At 39.4% G+C, this 23,917-nt stretch overlaps 1 protein-coding gene across 1 annotated transcript in view; it reads left to right on the top strand.

The window, feature by feature from the left end:
• The window catches only part of LOC137131920 (collagen alpha-1(XXIV) chain), a 76,177-nt gene extending 54,356 nt beyond the window's left edge, over positions 1-21,821 (top strand). The window contains exons 29-60 of the mRNA XM_067513806.1: positions 667-720; positions 919-963; positions 2,981-3,025; positions 4,680-4,733; positions 5,260-5,313; positions 5,425-5,478; positions 5,737-5,790; positions 7,086-7,139; positions 7,481-7,588; positions 8,299-8,352; positions 8,773-8,880; positions 10,223-10,276; positions 10,959-11,012; positions 11,163-11,219; positions 11,408-11,461; positions 12,312-12,365; positions 12,656-12,709; positions 14,111-14,164; positions 14,742-14,849; positions 16,171-16,278; positions 16,407-16,514; positions 17,548-17,601; positions 17,743-17,805; positions 17,892-17,945; positions 18,187-18,222; positions 19,119-19,154; positions 19,334-19,360; positions 20,018-20,083; positions 20,259-20,427; positions 20,542-20,651; positions 20,893-21,114; positions 21,515-21,821. Coding sequence (XP_067369907.1) covers positions 667-720; positions 919-963; positions 2,981-3,025; positions 4,680-4,733; positions 5,260-5,313; positions 5,425-5,478; positions 5,737-5,790; positions 7,086-7,139; positions 7,481-7,588; positions 8,299-8,352; positions 8,773-8,880; positions 10,223-10,276; positions 10,959-11,012; positions 11,163-11,219; positions 11,408-11,461; positions 12,312-12,365; positions 12,656-12,709; positions 14,111-14,164; positions 14,742-14,849; positions 16,171-16,278; positions 16,407-16,514; positions 17,548-17,601; positions 17,743-17,805; positions 17,892-17,945; positions 18,187-18,222; positions 19,119-19,154; positions 19,334-19,360; positions 20,018-20,083; positions 20,259-20,427; positions 20,542-20,651; positions 20,893-21,114; positions 21,515-21,658 — 2,370 coding nt within the window. The 3' untranslated portion in view covers positions 21,659-21,821. The remainder of the gene's footprint in view (positions 1-666; positions 721-918; positions 964-2,980; positions 3,026-4,679; positions 4,734-5,259; positions 5,314-5,424; positions 5,479-5,736; positions 5,791-7,085; positions 7,140-7,480; positions 7,589-8,298; positions 8,353-8,772; positions 8,881-10,222; positions 10,277-10,958; positions 11,013-11,162; positions 11,220-11,407; positions 11,462-12,311; positions 12,366-12,655; positions 12,710-14,110; positions 14,165-14,741; positions 14,850-16,170; positions 16,279-16,406; positions 16,515-17,547; positions 17,602-17,742; positions 17,806-17,891; positions 17,946-18,186; positions 18,223-19,118; positions 19,155-19,333; positions 19,361-20,017; positions 20,084-20,258; positions 20,428-20,541; positions 20,652-20,892; positions 21,115-21,514) is intronic.
• The last annotated feature ends 2,096 nt before the right edge of the window (positions 21,822-23,917 follow it).

Here is a 23,917-nt window from a genome sequence, read left to right as displayed (position 1 = left end):
ATTGCTCTGTTCCTGGTTTGTGCTTGTGTGCTCACTATTGAGTTGAAAGTTGCAAAGTAGCATTTGTATTATAGCTGAATGCATTTTCTCCTACCTTTCTGGCATGCAGATATGCAATTCAGTGTTTGCCACTGACAATCAACAAAACAATATAATGGGGATTTCACTCGAATTTCCTTAATCACACTTTTATTGTATAATGTGTGTTAATACTTTTAGATAACCAGTAGTTGGATTGATGACATGTATCAGGGATACAAGGTAATGCAGGTTAATAGCTTTAGGGAATTTATCACAACTTAGGACCAGGAGCTGAAATTAATTTAATCAAATGTGACAGTAGCATTTAGCGGAAACATTTGGCAGAAAACATTACGCTCCTGGAGCTGAAACGGGGCAAAGTGACCCAAGAGGTTAAGGATCAAAGGTGGAGACACAGCACACGTATATAGATGCAAAAGATGTAAAAGTGTGGTCAGATAAAAATAGAGGAGGGGGCTGTGTTGTATTTACAGATGTTTGTCACACTACCTCTGCTTTGGTGCTGTGACAAACAAAGAGAGATGGTTTTGTCAAACAAGAATACATGCTAATGAATAAGTGTTCCATTGATGCCTAATGTTTTCCAATCTAGCCTGTTCTTAAGTAAAAAGGTGTGTTTTATAGGGGCCACTGGGTCCAGATGGCCCAATGGGAGAACCAGGTCCTGAGGGCACCAAGGTAAACTTACATACCACCCTCACACAATCTACTACACTATTGGGTAGATGTAGTACTTTTGCTTGAAATGTGTCTTTAATTATTTGCTCAAATAGCTTTTGTTATATCGTTCATCACAGCTAATGAATCATTTATTAATATTATGCCCTCAGGGGAAAACAGTGCCTTTCCACAATCTGCCATTTTTGTTCTTTGCAGGGTGAAAAGGGTGATATCGGACCAAAAGGAGAGCCAGGATTCATAGTAAGTGTTGTTTGAAATAATATGCATATACAACCATCTTTCAGCTTATACAAGCCAGTCTAGGAGTAACAAGGAAGGAGGAAATGTTGATAAAGGTTTAGGAAGTTGTGAGACAGGTAAGTGTAAATATACTTTCAAAGTAAATATTTGTTTGTCCAGTAAGCATTTCAGGATGAATGTTTTACGTTCATAAAAAATGAGAAAGTACCATTTACATACACCTTAACATTTTTCCATTCAGCATCCTGCTGCATTTCGTATTAGGCCTGCCCCTGTTGAGGGGCAACTTCTAACCTCACGGAAAACATATTCAATTTTTATTTAATTTTTTTGATTTAAATGTAAATTTGAATCAATCTTCTGCGATGATTTTTATGAGGAGCGCTGGTGTGCAGATAGATAGGCACAGTTACCTCAAGCCCCTTTCAGACATGCACTGGAAACCTGAGTCTATCTAGATATTATCCAGAGGGTCTGTATGTGATAATGCAAATGTCCTCTTCAGTTGTCATTATGCAGCTTTTACCCAGTCCGCTCAGATCTGGTAATAATCCAGAGATTTCACCGTTAGTGAGGGTATTGATGACGTCTGTATCCTGCGATTGCTGCAAAAGCAGACAAATACCAACACCTTATGGCAAGGAACATTTATTTGTACGAAGATGGCAACAACATTAGCTAACTGGAGAAACAAGACTTCTTTGAATTTCTTTCGGCAAGGGCAGACAAATGTACACTATTGCTTTATGACATTTTAGAGATGTCCTGATGCCGATACCAGTGGGCAAAAAAAAAAAAAAACTGGGCCCAATACGAAGTTCACCTCCACAGGTAAGCTTAGGACAAAAAATATATTTTCGAGCTGTTTTAAGATGATTAATGAAGGGACAAGCCGGAAGCCGTGGATCTTTTTAAGGTGATTAATGCTGACAAATGTAAAGCCCAATGCAAGCTCTGCTGTGCTAAGTCCATGTTGTCTACGATTCTCCATACAGTATCTCACCATAAATCTGCTTTTTTCATGTTTATTTGTTTGTTTTCTTTGTGTTCAGCGAAAGTTGCTCCCTTCAAACACTGGTCACTGCCATTTTTGCTTTGGCAAAGGAACTCTTCTCAGGGGGTCTGCTTGTGCAATAGATCGAGGAGGATTTTACTGTCTAGCAACTTCTTTTTTTTTTTTCCTTTCGGCTGAGTTCAGGGTCGCCGCAGCGGATCATTGTCCGCATGTTGATTTGGCACAGTTTTAACGCCGGATCCCCTGACGCAACCCTCCCCGATTTATAAAGGGCTTGGGCCACCACTGCACAGCTGGGGATGGAACAGGGCTGTTGGGAGTTTAGTGTCTTGCCCAGAGACACTTCGATAAATATAGCCGGGACCGGGGATCGAACCACTGACCCTGTCCAGCAACTTATACTAGAAGCAAAAGAGGCTTACTGTATATCTACCTCTCATACTGTTTCAGTCATTCATCCCAATAAAACCAAGCCTAAAAGAGTGTACACAGAGGTATTATCATCGAACTTCAGACAAAATGTTCTGTCACTGTTTAATACAGAGCCAGATTTATGATGTGATGAAAATAACGTAAGAGGCAATAATATTTAGAAAGCTGTTATGGTTCTATTTTTTTGAGCCAGACAATTTGGAACACTAAGCTGAAATAATCAAAGAAATTTAATTCAAATGTTTCTTCATATAGCAATAAAATATTAGAGCTTTAACAGCTATTAATGTTGAGTGGTGTCGTATAATTCAAAGACTTCTGACCAGATTAACAACATTCTTTTATGCCTCCATCTGGAACAGTTACATTGTGTATTTCAATGTTAAAAACCATTTTACAGGGAATCTTGTTACTCATTTGTTTTTGTTAATAATTTGGCAGAATGTTTTGTTTTTATAAACTGTAAGTGCAAACATGTGGCAAAGCTAGTGTGTCATGTTAACCGCCCCTCCACACACACACATGCATAAAAGGTAGACGTGGTAACAATATTTTTTTTCTTTTTTCAAGGGCAAGGCCGGTAGTCCAGGAGAGAGGGGGCCTCCTGGAAAGCCTGTAAGTGATGCTTTCCTTAATCGTTCCTTTAATTTTAGCAAAAAGCATCTCTTCAACACAGAAATGTCAAATAATGTCTCAACCTCTTCTCACTTGTAAGATATTGAATTACTATTTGCTCCAGTAAAGCCACAGAAAAGGAAGTTTTAGTAGAAAAATGAGCTGTGTCTCAAAACAGCAACATAGCAGGAATCAAAAAGAGCATTTTTTTTAATATCCTCCATTGTTCCTGTGTCTATCTGCATTAATGATGAAATCACAGCTTGCAGCGATATTTAGCCACCAGCTACATTGAGCAGGAACTATATATGCAGTGGAAAATGAAGTATCTGCCATCAATTATTCTACCATGCAGTGGAAAAAGGGTTAGTTTCAGAAGAAGTGGCTGCTACTTTACCAGAGGCCACGTCATAGCCTGTTGTTTGAAGGGGTTTCCATTCGGGAGCCTGGCCCCTTGGCCCTTACTGCATCCCTTTCCCAGGCTTAGAAAGACGAAGTCAAACTAAAACTTTGCAGTTTAGACACATAAGTTGTGAGACAGCAGATCTGAGAATGATTTGATTTGAAGAGGTGAGAACACAGACCCTACACAAGAAGAGCAGTTACAGATAATGGATGCATGGATGGACTGTGTACCACTACAAAACATTAAGTAAGAAGAAAGCCGACCTCAAGGGTAATATTTGATGGGCTGCAACAAAAGGATTTGCTCAGTTTAAATAAGTTTTAATCAAACCAAACCAACATTCCTTGAGAAAATTGAAATTAAAAAATGACCATACAAGGGATTTAAAGAGAGAAGGCAGAAGAGCAGAAAGAAAATGGTGATAAACGAAACTTGCGTCTTTCAGTGTGTGAAAAATCATTAATGCAATAACCTTTCTATGCTTAATGCAAACAGCCGTCATAACCCCTCTCTAAGTTTTGTTTCTCCTTAACTCCTCCTAGAAATGTGAACAATTTCACCACTTAACTAATAAAATAAAACCTATAAGGGTCGAAACCCCCCTAAGCTCAGAGACTGGCAAATTATGTAAGAGGCTCCTAATTCTGTATCTCACTTAAAACAAATTTCTCTTTTACACTTGAAGAGCGTAGTCACTCACTTGAAATTGCTTTGTTATCATTCATGGGTCAATTATTGTTATGATGGTGATGCTGTTGTTGATATTGTGATATTATGTTGCCATTGAGAGTGTTAACATTCTCAAGGTGATGGCATTTTTTTTTTTTTCCAGCTCTGGAGTCATGGCGCCCTCTTGTGTTTTGAAAAATCCCCCTCAAAATTTGTCATGTTTGCAAGCATGAAAATTTTATTTAATTTGCTTTGTGAAACCTTTATTATGATAAATTAGGATGTAGTTTTCCCACAACGTGTGGTAACTATTTTATTTCACAGCTAGTCCCTTTTTCACAAATCTAATTCTATTAAATCTATTTTATAGTCAGATAAACCATCTGTTTCTTACACACACACACACACTAATGTCCTCTGTAATGTTGGACCTGGCAACACTCTATTTGGACTTGAATAGCAAGTCCAGTCATTTCAAAATGTCTCACTTATCATGTTTGTGGTTACTGGTAATTAGTATTATACATCTATTATTCTCTAATTACACAACTGACGAATGACATGGCTGTGTGTTTGCAGGGTAAACCAGGTATTCCAGGCAGCACCGGGGAGAGGGGACCTCATGGTGAATCAGTAAGAATGCTGTTCTTCTGACTCTTGATGTTCCTGGAAACTTTAAACACCCCACGCGTTGTTAAAACTGACCTTCCTGGAATCTGTAAAGACTGGTGGAGATAGTATGCAGAGAATCGTTGCTACTTACAAAGTCCTCAGGGAGAAGCTGGGTCTCACATGTGCTCTCATGCTGAAATAATTTTACTTTAATTATTTAGGTGGGAGTTCTTTGAGGTTTAAAGAACTAATACTTTTGTAGTGTTCCTAATAACTTAAAGCTCAGTACCCTTTCTCTGCCTTTTTGCATTAGTCCTCCAGTTCTTGACTTCTCTGGAAATCCGCTGACCCCTCAGGGGCATCAAGCATGTCAAACAATCAGATACAAATATTTATTAGGGTGAGATGTTACAATAGTGCTGGGAGGCATGTTTCTTTTGAACGGGTCTCATCTTGCTTTTGGCTGGTCTCCAGCTTTCTTACTCCAGCTATTTTAAAACTCTGACTGAACATCGATCTACTGTTCATAAGGCATCTTTTTTTGCAGGGTCTCAAAGGACCTCCTGGAGAACCTGGACCTGAGGGAGAGCAAGGACCTGAAGTACTTTTATAATAAATATTCCTAATTATTACCTATTTATTGTTTTGTCTTACAGCAGTTGGTACATACAGTACAAATTAAATATTATTCATGCCTGGCCCATCTTTGTAGGGTGGGCCTGGTGCAGAGGGGGAACCAGGTGCAATTGGAGAGCCGGGATTAAAGGTCAGTACAACCTTACTGTGTTTTATTGCAACCACCCCTCTCACCATCATGTATCTTAAACATTATTTGTTATGCTGAACTTCACCTATAACGATTGTGGAAAGCTCTGAACTTGTGTAGAAGACATAACAGCTGATGTCAAGTCTTGCACTGCCTCCATTTACTATCAGTGGCTTGTTTAAATGTAGAAGTGTTAATACAATTAAAAGCATTTTTCTGACCTCTAGAATACCCACGTTGTGTTTTATGTCCCTGCAGGGTGATGCTGGGCCTCCAGGTGCTGAAGGAGAGCAAGGACAGGAGGGAGTTAGAGTGAGTAACTGCAAACATCCCACTTATCCCTTCTTTCCTTGGGTTTGGGTAAATCTAACTCGGTCATTTGTTTGCTCCCCCTCATTCTGAGGAAGACATCTAGTCGAGTGAAGAGAGCAGACTAATAGAATTGGTTTTGTTCGACAGATTATATACAGTAAAAAAACACTTTGACAACTCAAGTCTCACATTTTTGTACTACACAGAGATTTAAACTCACCATTCTTTACCGTTTGATAAACACCAGACACGACGGACCTGTCGCACAGTGCTTAATTATCTCAACTGATAGAAGAAAACAAAACGAGATGATGTCTGAGAAATTGAACATTTTTGGACAAAAGAGCTTTGGGACCTTTTGCAGTGTTTGTCAGCAGTTTCCTATGCACAGCTCAAAGGACAAGGCCTTTTCTGTTTATCGAATATTCTGTATACTGAAATTGCAGTGGCTATTTTTCTTAACTGCATCTTTTCTGTATCAGTAATAACAGATAATCACGTTATTACGGTGCCTCCCGCTATGTGTATGTATACATACTGTATGCATAACAAAGACATTCATTGTTTTCACAAAATGGGTACGTTAAAGCACTGCTTCAGTCATTTTCTACATTAATCATATTTTCAACAATACCCATACAGACACTAAAAACCAACAATAAACTGCCTCTATTCACGCAGAGTGTCTGTCAGCCTGCAACCTTGAGTAGCTTACTCGTCTATGCTGTTTGGATTTGATTTAAAAACACATCTGTCAGCCAGACACACCTATCCACCAGGTGACACGTTTCTTCATTCCAAAATTCATAGTTGATGTATTTTTGAGTAATGGTGCCCCAGATGCTCCGATTTGCACTTTTGCTGTACAAGGGCCTGAAGGAAGCGGCACAAAACCGCTGGAGGAACTATTCAGAGCACCTGTGGGAACAGTCTCTATATTTGTTTGATTGTTGATAATACGATTAATTTAGAAAATGACTCTCACCAAGATTAAAACAGTATCTATTGTTTTCCTCAATTTTTAACTTGCTCTCACCATTGTAGTGATTTGACAAAAAGTAGAAATGCGTTTTAGAACTTCATTACTAACTTAATACCTACTCAAAACCCTTTTGTATCTAACTTCAGCAGTTTAACTTTTGACCTTGGGGCAGTGACGTACAATTGTACCTCAAGACACATTGACTGGACTGTGTGTTTCAAGTGCCTTTGCACACACTAGTGACAATCAATGCCAGCTGCAGTCTGAAGTAAATGGTAAATTGTAAATATGTAAAAAGGTGATGTTTTTCTAGGGTCCACATGGTCTTCCTGGTGAAGATGGCCCCCAAGGAAAAGATGGAGCCAAGGTAATGTTTACTAAAAATGAGTTATGGATTTAATGTTAATTGTGTTCCCCATAAAGCAACAGTAGTAATGAGTTTATAATAGACTCCACTTGCTGTACTTCATCAAAGAGAATTAGCAGGATTTAAATAAGTTAACCCTATTCATATACTGAGATTTCTATTCATTTAGTAACCAAGTCCCTCCTTACAATTTCACAATTTGAATGTATGAGGAAGAGAAGCTTGTCAGCTTTATTATATCGCAAGATGACACGTCTGTTTATGCAAGATTACTCATATATTATAACTTAACAATATTTCATTCTGGCATTTCTGGCTGTTTGCTACTCTACCTCTGTCAGGGTGAACCTGGTGATCGTGGGCCCGTCGGAGAGCCAGGTGATAAAGGGATAGAAGGAGCCCCTGGACCCCCAGGACCACCCGGAGAGCCTGGGAAACAAGGCTTTCGTGTACGTTTGTCAGTTTTAAAGCTAGTATATGCAACTTAAATAAAATCAACCCATTCTTCTCTCCCGCTTCCTGCTTCACTATGCTTTACCTTTAATTCTTCACCACTCTTTACACAGCCTTTTAGGTATTAGTCATCATAAAAAATAAAAATAACACCATTAGATCTTTAAATTACTGTAACTCATGGAGTAGCATACAGTAGCCCTCTTAACCAGATAATGCCTCAGGATCCCAGCAGGGGTCAGCCTTCTCAAGTCCTTTTGTTACTGGGGCATGACTTTGTCACAGATTGTAGATGTTTTACAGTGTCTAAATGCGGGAAGGTCACCGGTGTTGAAAAGGTGCTTCACAGAGCTATTTTTACCTCACGTTTTTGAAAGCCAAACAATCTGGTAAAAGGTTTTGAACAACAAAGTTGTTGATCACATCTTGTGCACATCTGCTTGTAAAACTGCCTGCTGTCAAGATGCTGCCAAATGAGGGTCCGCAGGTTGGTGTTTATATGTTATCAGATTTGCTTACTTGTGCTTTGAAGAACAGTCAACAAACTGAAACTGAATCCAAAATATGACAAAATTAAATGTTAGAGTTCAGCTAAAGTTGCTGAAGAAAGAGATCCGATGGTGTTTAAAGTTTGCAGTTGTCAATGACACTGAATATAAAATAGAGTTAGAAAATGTGTGTTATTCTGTTGTGTTTCCTTGTAAAGGGACCGGAAGGAAAACTGGGACCCCCAGGGAACAGGGGACGACATGGGAGGAAGGTAAGGGACTCATTTACCGCCACTTTTTCAGTGCAGCATGTTTCCTGGCAGCTTAACTGCCACCAGCTAAACAGCCGGGAAAGGTAGTACACTAACCAAAACTGTACTTTGATGTTCAAGTAGTTCCAGAGAACCACTGAGTCATCTCGTTTCATGCACCTATTATTTTGGTTGCATGTTAAGCTGTTTACTCAAGTGGGGAGTAAGTACCTAACTGGAAGTGAGACAGAAGACAAATGGTTTGATAGATTGATGGACATGTTTTCTTACACAAATGTATGATTCCTACAGCAAAAGGTGGTTAAACGCTGTGTTTGGATTATGTCACTACTTCCATATATACCTATATATATATATATATATCCCATTTTGTTATTGTCATTGCTTTTTTATCGTTTTTATTATGCTACACCTGTATAGGGAGAAAGAGGACCCCCTGGTCTTGCTGGTGAAATAGGCACACGAGGAGACATTGGTCAGCCAGGCGAACCAGGGCCAAAAGGTGCCAGGGGAACCCGAGGGCCACCAGTTAGTTATCATTCTTCTTGCCTTTTTTCTCTCTGATCTAATTGCATGTGAATGTCTTACATGTAGGGAATAGTGAATTTGCAAAATCTTATTGTGGCTTTGAACTAGAACTCTTCACAGATTCATAATTTTGGACTTAACCCAAAACATACCCATAGAAAACCTGCCTGAACCTTTTAAGATACAGGTAAGATTCCAGCCAGACCTGACCGAAATATACATCCAAGGCTAATCCAATGTCACTAATTCTAAATCGTGTAAATGAAAATTAATTGTGTGTTGTTTCAAAGACAACTGTATATATTCCTATCTAATGTACCATCTCAGTATAATATCTTGTAACCAATGAGGTATTTCCCAGCTCTTAAAATAAGCTCAGCTGCACTTCTGTTATCAGAACAAAGCCCAGGTGAGCGTTGAAGTTCAGAAATCTCATTAGTTGTCTCCCATCTCAGAGCTCACCTGACACCATGTACTCTTGGGTATTCATGAATCAACTCAGGTATTGGATATGTCGACACACAAGACCCAAGATCTGTAGCAGTAAACTGAGAACCGACCTGATTAGACTGAGGCAGGTTTGGAAATTAACCTGTTTTTGTTCTTCAGAACAGAGTGAACCTGTGAGGACCTTTTCTTCTCAAACATTTTGAAGCTAAGGAAAAGATGGCTTCAAGTACAGCTATTATGTTTCATGTGTTAAAATAACTATGTATTATGTAGAAACCTAAATATGGTGCAAGTTAGACTCATGTAGTGTTTTAGTTAAATACTTCAGGAAATGTAGTTAATGCAATAGTCTTAGTATTTAATTTTGTGTTGTAGTATTTTTAATACTAAATATCCATCCAGAATCTGTCGCCGCTTATCCTATTTGGGTCGTGGGGGGGCTGGAGCCTATCCCAGCTGTCTTCGGGCGAGAGGCGGGGTACCCCCAGGTCGCCAGTCTTTCACAGGGCCACAGAGAGACACACACAGACAGACCACCATTCTCACTCACATTCACACCTAGGGGCAATTTTTAGATTTGATACTAAACATCACAATAGCAAATCTTTTCTAAATGTTAGTTTGGGGATTCGTCTTGCATAATCTAGCCGAAGGACATTCGCTTTGTTTCCCTCGTAGAAGATTCTCAGCGCAACCACTAACACCATGTTGTGAAAGCTGTGGAGAAAGGATTTACAGCTTAGTCATAATGATCACTGGATTCAGTTTGCACATGTGTCTGTTTATGGCCAAGGTTATATTTAACTGAAACAGAGAAGGAAAAAAGCAAAACAAACAGTGCTAGAACTGCTTCACAGCATCCTGTTGTGTGTGTTTTCTGTGTTGTTTCCAGGGTCAACCTGGAGTCATGGGCATAGAAGGGCAACCAGGACTGGCAGGATACACAGTGAGTTTTCCAGGCCGTGGTTTCGTACAAAGAACATATGACATGGATACACGTGTATACTAGACATACAGTGCATTTACCCAAAACAGATGTGGGATGTTTCAGAAATTGATCAGTTACCAAAACCAAGAACGTGGATCAAGTCAAAAGTGTTATATCTGCTTTATACATCAAATTTAAATCCACTTAGAAGAAGTTGATCATTCTAGCTGACGTACCTATTCCTGTCATCCTTATGGTATATATATTTAGATTTATATTCTATTATTCCGTATTGTTAAATATCCAAATAATACAATGTAGCTAGTTTTTTTTCTCAAGGCAACTCCAAGGCCTGGAAAGCCTGGTCACTGCCAACAATACTGGGTTTGGGTTGCATAATATGAACACAGTGCCTCAAGTTAATTTTGTCCCAAACTCTGAACATGTGCTTATATGTGCAGAGGGTCTCAGGTTTCCTTTACACTTGACTTTTGTTGCTGAGTGATTCCTGAGTCTGTGCCAAACCCTAAATCCTTTAGTGACACAATGTAAGAGCTTCTCTGCAAGGTAGTGTGTTTATAGTTAAACAGTTCTGATTAATATGCTGACAGCCTTCAAGGTGGACCTCAACAACATGTTGTAGCAAGGAAAAGGATTACTGAATCCTTAGGAACAATAATAAGATGTTTGGGTTTTTTAGGGTCACCCTGGAAAGCCTGGCCCCACTGGACCACCAGGGCCAAAAGGTGAAAAGGTAATTTGTTACCTAAACTAGTGTTTGAGTTGAACTAATTTTAACAAATAAATAAATGGGTAGATTTATGCAAATTGCTTCAAAGTCACATTTGTAGGTCTGCATGCATGTACACTATGTATGATAATGTTTTGGTTTGTTACATTCCAGGGTTATCCAGGCGATGACAATAAGACCCCAGGACCACCAGGGCCCTTAGGTGAACCAGTAGGTCTTGCTTTCCTTTAAACTCTCCATTCTAATCCTTAAACACTTGATTGACATCAGAAGTGAAAGTTAATGTGAATGATCTAAAAGTAGGATCTGTGGTGAAATTCCACCTTTCCAGTTTACATTAGTAAAGATACAGAACCACAGGTCACAGCCATAGAGTGTGTGCATATGTGTCTACACAGGGGCCCCCGGGTGAACGAGGAGAACGTGGAGAGCCAGGGGACGAAGGGTATCAGGTAGACAAAACAATTACATCATTCAGACAGACATTTTACACAGTGAGTGCTCGAGGTGTTTGTCTACTTGTTTTTTGTAGTCCTTTAGTGCACTATTGAAATCCTGCTCTGGTCAGGTAGGGGCGGACCACACAAGTTGTGTAGGATTGCATAATTCCCATGAATAAGGCTGAGGAAATCTGGTGTTTTTGTCACGGATTCTTTGCTCCAAAAATTATACACACACGCAGATGTGCATACAGACACAGTCACAGTGGTCTTGGTGTTCCAGACTAAAAATGTGTCTACACTGTAATGAAGAAAAAGACGGATGCAATAGGGTTCTTTTATAAAAACACATTTTTTTCCAGCCCTGTCAAGACATTTCTTACGTCCACTTAGGTAGATTGTCTTCTTAGGTATTGCTCTCGTAGGCTGGATGGCAGTAAATGTACTTCTAATAAAAAGTGTGGGAGGTGCATATGAGTCATTAAGTACTGTTTCTCATTTCGCGGCCCCAACTGTTGGCTAACAGTTGTCTAACTGTTTTAAGTGCAGCCCTGGGAAGCATTACTGGAGATAAACCATAAAGTCATAAAAAAAAAAAAATGCTAATATTTAGTTTGGCAATTGAATGCTCATTCCCCAGACAGCTATGAAATACGCTAAAAGGTACTTCCTTGCTTTTATTTCACTTCATGTGAGAGCAGAATCTATCAGTCGTGTTTAGTTACAGACACCTGTGGTCTATCTTGATAGTATAATGGTAATGTTGTTTTTTTTTTCAGTTAAGAATGGGAGAATGAATTGTAAATGTTAGCTTTTACAGACATGTCATCAAATGTAATTATATTTAAAAAATTTGTTTCAGGGCCATATTGGTACCACAGGATCTCGTGGTGCAATTGGACCACAAGGCCCACCAGTAAGTCAGTAAATGTTATTATATAGAAATACCAGGGTCAGTATTGAGACTAAGTATATAAATATTTTTTTGTCTTAGTGTTTCTCTGAAGTTGGCCCAAACAGTGTCTAAAATATTCAGATTTAGAATAAGAAGCACTGCACATTCAGCGTAACACTATACATTGGATTATGTTGTAATTTGACATGTTTGTCTTTGCCAAAGATGGTTTTCTTAAAGACTGCACATGTTTATCAAGTAAACAGAATGTGGAGTCACATATTATCTTATTGTTCATACACTTTTTTCAGGGATCACCAGGACTCCCTGGAGAACAAGGTCCAAAAGGAGAGATGGGAGCTCCAGTAAGTCCATGACAATCGCCTTTGAAGGCATACGAGCATACATTTTTCCAGTCAGACTGTAAAGTAAAGCCAATGGTTTTCCTGATCTCATACCTGTAAACAAGATGAACAGTTTCAGCATCAAAATATTTCAGTTACCAGACTGCTCTTTGTTGTAGTGAAATGCCTTCTTTTCTCAACTAAATCACTAACTCAGTTAACATAGTCTCACTCAGCCACTGCCAACAGGGTTGGGTATGGGTGGCTGGGTTCATATCAAGAAATAAATCCTCCTATTTGCTGCCAGTGAGAGACCAACCACAGACATTTGGCCAGAGCCTGGTGTTTCATTTTTCACCTGTCACCTCATGAGCATGCTGATACAAAGTTTGAAGCTGTTTGTCATTTGAGCCTGTTCAACACACTTGATGATTGCAGCTCAGCGATGGTGAAATGTTAATGGAGAAAAAACTGAAAGCTTATGTCTGTCCACATGTTTTGCTTTTGTCCTGGCAGTTAAATGGCTTTCAGATATAGTGGTTTTCAAAATTGCCATCAAAGCTTTCTGTTGAAACTTTCTTACTGTAGATGTTCTTTGGACTTTAAATCTGATGATATGCCTTTTGATTACATAATTTAATTTCCCCTGTGAAACATCTATGAGTCGTCTTAATCAAGTTCCACATAATGCTTTTAAGTGAAGTACTCACAGGTTTTTCCACATGTGAAACAGCTTGTATGCAGAATTGATTATATAACATTTTCAGTAGTCTGGGAGTGTTTCTATTCATTTATTTCACTTGGCTTTGGTTAGAGCACTGCCAATCATGTGCAACGTATATTGTACAATAGACCCATCTGATTAGAAATATTAATAATGTAGCAGTCTGGCAGGAAACACTGGAAACTGTTAGTGTTTTTTTGAATATGCTGTTTTCACTGTTGTCAGTTTATTAGTTTCAAATTCGTCCACTTCTATGCTAATCAGAATATAAAAACTTGAGAAATTTGCCTTTACAGCCAAAACTATGACTTCACAACTGTTAACGTCACTAAGTGCACTATTTAAGTGCCAATAAAATTTGGAGAATCGCTCAGCTTTCCTACTCACAATCCTGCTCTGCACAGGTGAGGTAGGTAGGTCATCAAACAGGGAGTGTAGGATTGAAGAGCACCAGTGACGAAAAACAAAGCTACATTTGCATAAATTTGCAATGGTATTAACGTTGACAGCCATAATATCAGGGCTTGTTCAGGGCTTGGCTTGTCCAAATAAGTCATATTGGGCACGGTCAATAAAATGTATGCTCCTCTATAAGAGGTGAGTGAGATTTATCACTCACCTCTTATAGCATTATTATTGCATTAGTTGTACATTTTTTATGTATGTTTTATTATTTGTGCGCATGTGTGTGTTTCCAGGGCTTAGCAGGAAAGAAAGGAGCAAGGGGGCTAAATGGAGCTCCTGGCATTGAAGTAAGTATTATATCCTCTCTACTTAGGCTTGACTCCCCAAAAAATGAGCAGTACCATTCCCCCCGTTGCTGTTCTACTGCTACGTTCCAGCAGACTTTCCACAGCCCTTCCGGTTTTAGTTATTATTATTATGTTTCAATAAATAACAATCCTGCAAAACCTAGTAGGCAAAGATTTTTGGAATTGTGGCTGTTTAGAGGGCCAAGCCCCACCCCAAAAACCATATAAGGGCCAATATCGCTGCATTATTGCCAGTGCTTTAATTCGGACTTTACAAGAGACATTGACAGCAAACCCTTAAAAATGCGATAAAATGAGTTTTGCAACACATTTCTACTAAAATACTTGAGAAATGTTACACACTGTAGATCCAAGTATACTAGAGTAAACCTGATCACAGTGCATAGGAGTTATTTTTGGTTCAGCAAGAATCCATCTCTTTACTTAGGTCTATTTTTTGATTCGATTGGTTATTTAAGAGGATAAACTAGTGTGGAAACGTTATATTGTTATAAGTATAATGGTGTGTCTGTAAATCCCTCTCAGAATGAGATTGAGTTTATGTGGCATTTTCCAGGGGCCAACTGGTTTACCGGGACTTAAGGGAATGAAGGGTTACCCAGGGCCCGACGGTGCTCCAGGAGCGACTGGGCCTCCTGGACCACCAGGAAAACAAGGAAGACAGGTGATGAATGGCATTTTCTTATTGAAAACAGTGCATTCCGAAAGTATTCAGGTCCCCTTCACTTGTTTTAATTTTGTTATGTTGCAGCATGTCACTACCGTTGTTTAAATTCATCATTTTCTCATTACCCCATAATCACAAAGTGAAATCAGAATTTGAGAAACATCCGTAACTTTATTAAAAAGGAAAAACTGCAATATGACATTGGCCTCAGTATAAAGACCCTATGCAACAATTGAACCTAAGGTGCCTCCCATTTCGCTTAATCGTTGCCCAGGTGTTTCTACATCTTGTCCACCTGTGGTAAAATAAATTGATTGGACGTGATTTGAAAAGGGACACACCTCTCTATACAGTAACAGAGCAAAAGCCATGAAGTCAAAGAAACTGTCTGCAGAGGACAGAGACAGGACTATTGAAAGACACAGATCTAGAAAAAAGGTTAGTTCTCATAGTTCTCAAATGGAAGACGTTTTACACAACCAGGACTCTTCCAAGTGCTTGTCGCCTGGTTTTCATCAGCAGGGACTAGGACTAGATTTCCTTAATAAAAACCTGTTCCTTAAGCGCTCAGGACCTCAGAGTGGGTGGAAAGGTTAACCTTTCAACATGAAAACGATTCTAACAGGAGTGGCCTAGGGACAACTCTGTGAATGTCCTAGAGTGGCTCAGCCAGAGCCCTGATTTGAACACTGTAAACATGTCTGGAGATACCTGAAAATGGCTGTCCACTTATTAAAAAAAAATGCCCCAACCGAGCTGTGCAGAAGCTTTCGCGTCATACCCAAAAGACTCGAAGTGGCTCCAATTGCTGCCAAAGGTGCTTCTAAAAAAGGTCTGAATACTTGGGCCAATGTAAAATTTCAGTTTTATTCTCAAAAAAAAAAAAAAACATTCCTAAAATAATTCATTTGAAAAAGTGTAGTATCAGACTGTATCAGACTAAATGTACACATTTGAAAGGGGTCTGAATACTCTCAGGATGCACTGTATGTGTTTTCATGAAGGCACTTATTATGATTTATTCCAAAAGGTAATGTTATCCTTTTTTTACTTAAAGTAACGCCTTAGTTACTCATTGTGAAAAGTATTACACTGCAGTACTATTACATTTGCATTACTATGCATCATCACCTGAGTTGCAATGTCGTTTGTTGAGCCAAGATCTTTGATCCAAGAGCCACTTATATATTGTAAAAGTTTTATTACTGGCATGTCTCCCAAAGCTGAGAAAGCTACCTGTAAACGTGGATATAAACAATGCAGGTAGCAAAAGTGTTGCCACTATCTTATGAGGAAACACTGTGTTGTTTTTATTTAGGCTCAGAGGGGCTTAGTGGGACAAGAGGGACCTGCTGGACGTCCAGGTCCTAGGGGAGAAGTTGGACTTCCTGGACTGCCTGGAGAAAGAGGACCACCTGGTCAGAAGGTGAAAGAATCTACAGCCATGAAAATACACCTGATGTATTGTAAATTGTTGCGCTTTGTCTATCCAGAACAAATATGGAAAAAAAAAAAAAATTTTCCTAAGTTGTGCAAAATGTTCTGTTGGTTTAGGGGGAATCTGGACTTCCAGGGGACAGAGGGGCCTCCGGGATCAAAGGCGTAGAGGGGGCTACAGGTGACCAGGGTAGGAAGGGCGACCCAGGACCTAAAGGACAACCAGTAAGTATACACAGACCTTTGTGAGGATTTCATGTAAAAATCAGATTCAGATACATTTCTTTAGCCTGGAATAATTTTGTGTCAATAGTTGTGTTGTGATGCCAGCGCTTTTTTGAAGGGACATTATGACATGTTGATAGTATAGATATAGTATTGTTTCCTGTTAATTATATGTGATCAGTTCTTCTGATGTGAATATGTGATGTAAAACTGTTTTCCTACCTTCTCATGTGTATAATGTTTGATCCACAGATTGATCCCTTCTTCTGTAATCATTCATTGTAAAATGTTTTTTAATGTTGAATTAAAAAAGTGTAGGTTTTGACAATAACCTTAAGTTGACACCATCCTTAGGGATGGTTTTTAATGAAAGATCACTTTATTCATATACATTTTTAAAGCTTCTCTATATGAGCTTCAAATTCTGGTAGGTAGCCAGACTGTGGTGGGGTTAAAAATGCATCTGTCTGACACTTTTCCAGAGTAAAAAATGGTCTGGGTGAGGCCAGGAACGGAAACATTCTGCCTGCTAAGGCCAAGTTATGTAAGCTCCTCACCCTCCAGAGACCAGAATAGAGGTGCTCCACTTTACCTCTGTGATTCTGCTGAAAGAAGAGAAAAGCAAACAAAATTCAATCCTTCTTCCACTACTTATCTGCTGTGATGGTTGTGAAATCAAGGGCAGACTCGGGCCCTTGGGGCCGATCCCTTTACGTTTTCTCGTGTATAGATCTCGGCCAAAGCCACTAGGCCCAGTGTGGAGCTGTCTAGAGGATGTTAGTGACTGCCTGTAAAAACAGTTCTCCGACAGAGTACAGTGCAGACACTCAGTCCCACAGCGTGTATATGACACTGGGTGATCATATAGGTTTATGTGTGTGCCCCAGTTCTTTTAAATTATTAAATTATTTGTGTAGAGTGTCCTTGTATACTTTTTAATAATGTTTTTGTCAAATGCATGCTAAATTTACTGCTAATAGGGTGTAAAATCCAAGGCCACTTGCTATGTTGTGAATGTCTTTGTCTTTTTTAGGGGGAATCTGGAGATCTTGGGATGGTTGGTTTGCAGGGCTTTCCAGGCCCAAGGGTAAGAGACTTGAAACCGTTAAAGAAGAATTTAGCGGAATGGATAAGAATGAACCAAAGATGATCAAAGAGTCCTAGAGCTTGCAGTCTCTGTACAAAGACGTGTAAATTGAATTGTAAAAGCGAATTTTGTTTCAAACAGGGACCGAATGGTGATTTGGGACTGAAAGGCTTCCCTGGACCTAAAGGCCCCATGGGTATTCTGGTAAGTTTAATAATGAGGCACACCACATTATTAATGGTAATCAAGTGGGATTATTTATTCCTCTTCAACACTTATGTTCTTTTCAGGGAATTACTGGACCGGTAGGCCCTGAAGGGAGGATCGGCCCAACGGGAAAGCCTGTATGTTCTTTGTGTGTGTGTGTGTTGAGAATTAACCTATGTAGTGACAAGGCAAATATTTAATTCATGCATTATCACAAGTTAATGATCTGAACTTTGAAATCCCTACAGTATGTAACAATAAACAAAAATTGACATTTTTAAAAAAGTCACTATGTGCTAATAGGAGTATTACTGCTATGCTGAAAATCCACATAGATTTACGTTGTGGGTGTTTTTTTTTTTTTTTTCTTTTTCACAGGGACCAAGGGGTCCAAAAGGAAGCAATGGCGAAATGGTAAGATCTGTTCCAATCGGAGGGCTTGTCAAGATGATATGATAATGATTTATAGTATGCATACTTACATCCTGATATAACATATGATAGGATTATACTAAGTGTCAGACTTGCAAATTCCTTGCAAGAAAGAATTGCTCGGCTAGTTATCAAAGCAGCTCGCTGTAAATCTCGAAGGCGGTGTTTAAAGATGCCTCCTGAATGCTGCCAGTATCTCCGGACGGTTGCTGTGTGGCCTTGCATTACTCCGAGATCCTCTTATGTAAACGCTCTTGAGGAAATGCCTTGTCAAAATGTTACCATGGTAAACCACAGTGAAATCGGCATAATCGCTGCATTGCAGACACGTCTGTCTGTAATAGAAACTAAAATAAGAATCTCAGTTCAGTCTACATCTCATGGCAGTTTACACTACCACACACGAATGGACTGTATACAGGAATGGGCCCGTCATTCTAGCCTTTTGCCAAACAGACGATGCCAAATATGTGCATACACTCACACATGTGAATCTGAAGAAACAAAAACCCCACTAACATCTTTGATAAAGTCCAGCTGCCCTTGGTAGGATGGTTATCGCACAACATTCCCGGCCAGCCGGTGGGGGCAGTAGGTGACCACCTTCACAATGAGGGACCGTAAAAATACCACTGCTCTTTTTCTGAGCATCACAGAGAAAAGTGAAGGAAAAACTAAATCATGAGTTTGCACCTGGTCTTTTTCTGTGAGGCTGCACTTTAATTACACAACAAATGTTTTTTAAACCCTTCAGCTCATGACGTGGTAAATTTGTGTTTGACGTTGCAATAAGAAAAAAAAGAATGAATCCTTTCTATGTTCGATATTTTTATGACATTATTTTACCCATTTTAACACAGTTTTACTCCTACTTTTAGGGCCCTCAAGGACCACAGGGAAGTCCAGGACCCAGAGTAAGCATTACCTTTGTTATTACATGTCAGGATTTTATTACACATAACATATAAAAATAATCACAAAGTATCTGATTGTGAAGAATAATACAGTTTGTATTTTAGTCAGTCAAACACAGACTGAACAGCTGATCGGAAAGTGAACCAGTTTGCTCTGTTTTTCTTTTTTCACCCCTTAGGGACCGCGTGGTGCCCCAGGTCCGACAGTAAGTGCTTCATGTTACTTATCACACGCAGAGTTTCAGACGAAACGCTGTTACGTTTCTCCTGAAACCCAGCCGTCGTGCTCTGCAAGCTTCAAAATGCTTGAAAGAAAGAAACAGAAGTGTCTATAGATCTGACGGCCGGATGGAAATTCTCAAGCCGTATTTTTTAAATTTGCTTAACTATAGATGAGCTAACAAATCGTGTCAGTGGAGACCTTCTAGGGCACCTTTGTGGTTTGGTTCACTAGAGATTGAGGTCTGAAAAACCTCCAGATATCTGTTGTTTGTGTGTTGGACCTGTATCATTGACTGTGTCCTGCTCAAACTATGGTAACAATGCAAAAAAGTATCAGATGCCTTTTTGGTAACACACATTCTGTAATTATTGTTATGTTTATGGTGAGGGGAACGTGTTATTCTACCCCCTACTGAAACCAGGAACGTGCCGTTTTATTGATGCAATACTTGCCTCACTACAAGCGTATTCAGATAATGTTAGTTTTCTCTAAAAACCAGACGTGTATTGACACTTCCATGCTTTTTATAGACAGGAAACAGGAGTGTAGCTTAACAGGTTTTAGTTTAATAATCAGCAGGACACTGGTTGTTGTATATTTCGTGAAAACTGAAAATTATAACCTGATTTTGAATCCACAGAGGTGGCTGTATGAGGATTCCGCAGTCTACAGTCTGTCGGATTCAAACGCTGCCATCAGGACAGAGGTAAGGCCCTTAAAGCATTCACTCTATGTAGAGGAAGGGCCCCATGGGTGGACTGGTTGATAGATGAACTCACTGGCATGCTGATAGTTGAGCATATGGATGGGTGGCTAGTTTTTGGCAATCGATGTGTACATTTTTAGAGTTCAACCTAGTGGTCTTTACCATTGTTGACCAGAGTTTTCAGAATGCTGAGATAAGCCTGCCAGACCAGAACACTGAGATACTGAAGACTCTGCATTACCTAAGCAGTGTGATTGAGAGCATCAAACAGCCTCTGGGTACCAGGGAGAACCCGGCTCGTGTATGTAAAGACCTGCTGGACTGTCAACACAAGCTCAAAGATGGTGAGAGTTTGAGGTGTCTGAAAGGGAATGGGCAGTAAAGTATTAAACTATTCTTCATCCTGCTGTCCTGCTCCGACTCACTGCTCGTCCTCTCTTTGGATTGGGGTCTTTTAGGGTTGTTCTGGATTGATCCAAACCTGGGCTGTACTTCTGATGCCTTTGAGGTGTTCTGCAACTTTACTGCAGGTGGACAGACCTGTTTACGTCCACTGGCCTCTGATAAGGTAAAGCCCAAGTGGTAAAAGTTTAATGAAGCTCAAATCATTTCTTTGCTTTGCAGCAAGTATTTTGTTGTTGTTTTTGTTTTTTCTTTTTTTTCCATTTAACCTTAAAAACTTCAGCAGTGATCTATATCATGCTGTCTTTAATTCAGCATACGTGCCCTGTAGGCGTTTGACATCCTCATCTTCGGTGCGGTTATGATCACAGAATGATCCCTTTACTTTCTGTGCTGTGCCCCCGCAGATGGAGTTTGACGTAGGAAAAGTCCAAATGAAGTTCCTACATTTGCTAAGCAGTGAGGCCAGCCACAGCATCACTCTCCACTGCCTAAATGACCCACCTGACAGCCCACCAAGCAGCTTCAGCTCTACCGAAGACACCACTCTCCAGTTTCATGGCTGGAATAAGCAGATATTTGAGAAAGACACTCAACTTGAACCACACATGCTAAAAGATGAGTGCAAGGTAATAAGCAGCGACTCCTCAATCTTTTATGTATGTGTACATTATGGAGTTATCTTAGTTATTTGTCTGTTGAGGTAGTGGCCAAGTCTTACTGACCATTGGATGTGATGGACATTTTTATACACAAAGATCATAAAAAGGGTTTATTTATTTGTGCATTTGCATTCTTATGTAACACTCATTTGGGGGATCTCACCACCTCGTTCATATGATGGAAGTTACTGTAAGTTATGGGGCTGATTTGGAGATGTTTTCACTATACAGCTCTTGGTTTACTCAAATTACTAATATTTTTATGAAAGAAATTATAACAACAGATTTCCAAGTGTACTAAGATGTATTTTGTAAATCTGGACTATTAATGAACTAATGTTCTTCCTTACTGTTCTGTCCCTTTCAGATCCAAGATGGCAGCTGGCACCAGTCATATTTCTTCTTCCATACTCAGGACAGTCGTCAGCTACCCATCGTTGACATACAGGAATTCCCCACAAAGCCCAACAGTCAGCGACGTATCGAAATCGAGCCCGTCTGCTTTCTCTGACAGCCAACGCCAGTGTCCTCTAACCTTTTCATTAACAACTTAAATGCAAGGCCGTTTAAAAATGGCCGTCTTACCAAAGAGGAGCTTGAACACCAAGCTGGAATGAGTGTCCATGGGAGTTTGTCATGTTTGTTGGAGAGCCTGAATGGGACTTTGTGAAAGTCTGATCAAAAGTCGACCGACATGGAGGAACTCAGTTTATGAGAAACTTCCAAGCCAGGGAAGCCAGAGGAGAACAGTGTATACTAATATTTATCAAAAAATGCATTGAGCATTTCTAATTTTCACTCAGATGGTGCTTAGGTTGGCTGCACGTTGAACCACAATTAGTCCCCGATCACAGGTTATGGCCTCACCTAGCAGCAGCATGTCCAGGCTCCAAAATCACACACCCCCCCAACCATCCTGAACAAGGACCTAGCTCGAAGGAGTGTGCCAGGCCTCTACGGAGGAGCGCTGTCTAAATAAAGGTTTATTATAGTGCAATAGCATGTGGATAATGTGTTACTGCTTTCAATATTTCGTTTTTCCAATCATTCGCTTTAATTGACATCGGTATTTTCGTCTCAGTCCTGTCCCCTTAGACCTGTTCATCTGGACAGATGGTGCTCTACCTCTCACTGCTCATTTGCTTTCTACAATAGTTGCTGATGTCAGGTTAATAATTTTTTTTGGTTTTGTGTTGTTTGTACCGGTTACATTCTATAAGTACTTGTTTTGATTTGGTAAATTTAATTTATGAACCATTTTTTGATACACTACATATTTTGATAGAGGTTCCTAGGGCAAATCTATCATTGGTGCTGCAACAAAGAATGAGTCATCAGTGAATTTTTACATTTCCTGTGTATATATTGACAGTATACTGTATGTTTATTTATAACCCTTTTTGTGTGTGTCCACATTACTGTACTACAGTATGCTATACTCTCAGAGAACCTTTTGGTCAACCACAACTCAGTCTAAAGAAGTATTTATGTTTAAATTGTTTGTGTGACTATGTTTATCATACTTTTAATTCAGTGGTGGTTCAGTGGGTCACAATACACAGATAACAGTTATTTTATATTAAGTTATATCAATTTGAACAAAGTGTAATTACATAAAGTCTGTGGAGGATAAATTTGGATGGAAATGTGTAAATACGTTGACAAATAAATTGAACATTTTAACCACAAATGGTTCTGTGCTTATTAGAAAAAAAATGTTACTCTGGCAGCTGTAACACAAATAAAACTAATATAACTACAGATTATTTGCTTCAGACAAATCTTAGATTAGTGAAAGCCTTAGGGTGGAAGATGTAAACTGATACCCTGGCAGGGTAATTATGGGTGGGGGGGAAGTGAAAGAGTCACTGTTGTTACTGCCTAGGCTAGTTTCCAGGGGTGAATGTGTGTGAGCACAATCAGCGGTATTGGCAGAAAAGATGCTCTTTGTGATATTTCTCTACTCAAATGAATAATTGAAATGACTTTTGTATTCTTCTGAAAATAACACTGAGCAGAAGATTTCCTTTTGCCTGTCATCAAGAAACAATGGCATATTGTGGTAAAATGTAAAAGCAGCATGGTAAAGTCAACCATGTGATGTGAAATGTGGAAAAATGCCACTCCTGTGCAAACGCCAAACTTCCTGTTTAAACTGCAATGTCATAACGTTTGACATGGGGAGACCCCGGGCAAAGATTTGTTTTGAGCCTCAAATGCCTGGAAAATGAACAGGAATGAAGCTGAAAGGATTAGTTGGTTAATAATATTGGAAGGTTCGACCAACCCTTGTCTGAGGTTTTCAGTGTTAACATGACAGAAAGACACAAATAAAGCAGATTAATACAAAAACAACTTTGGAATAAATAAACTTAATAGTAAGTAAAAAAAATATGTTAACATTATGTTGACATGTCTCTTTAGAAATGAATGATTCAATTCTGTTGACCCTAATTATATTATTGGGGCCCCTGTTTGGTGCTTACTTTTCCCAATTGGTTAACCAGCTTTGACTAACCCCATTCGTCACATAAGGCCATTTGGAGAATAGGTAATATTGTTTAAACTTTTTACAGACTGTAGCAAAAACAAGCCCAATTAGATTCTCTAGGAAAATAAACAGCTCAGATGTGAAACCATCTGCAGACAGTTCACTTCCTAAGAGAAAAGCTGACCTGTGTTTAATTGTAGGTTCTATAAGTAAAGTGAATGACAATATACAAATGTTGCATAAATGCTCATCCAATCAGGATTTTGAGCATCTTTATGT

The sequence above is a fragment of the Channa argus genome, chromosome 8, assembly GCF_033026475.1.
Source record: "Channa argus isolate prfri chromosome 8, Channa argus male v1.0, whole genome shotgun sequence".
NCBI classification, from domain to species: Eukaryota; Metazoa; Chordata; class Actinopteri; order Anabantiformes; family Channidae; genus Channa; species Channa argus.
The sequence above is the reverse complement of the archived record's forward strand: the minus strand, read 5'-3'. Positions and strand labels throughout refer to the sequence as shown.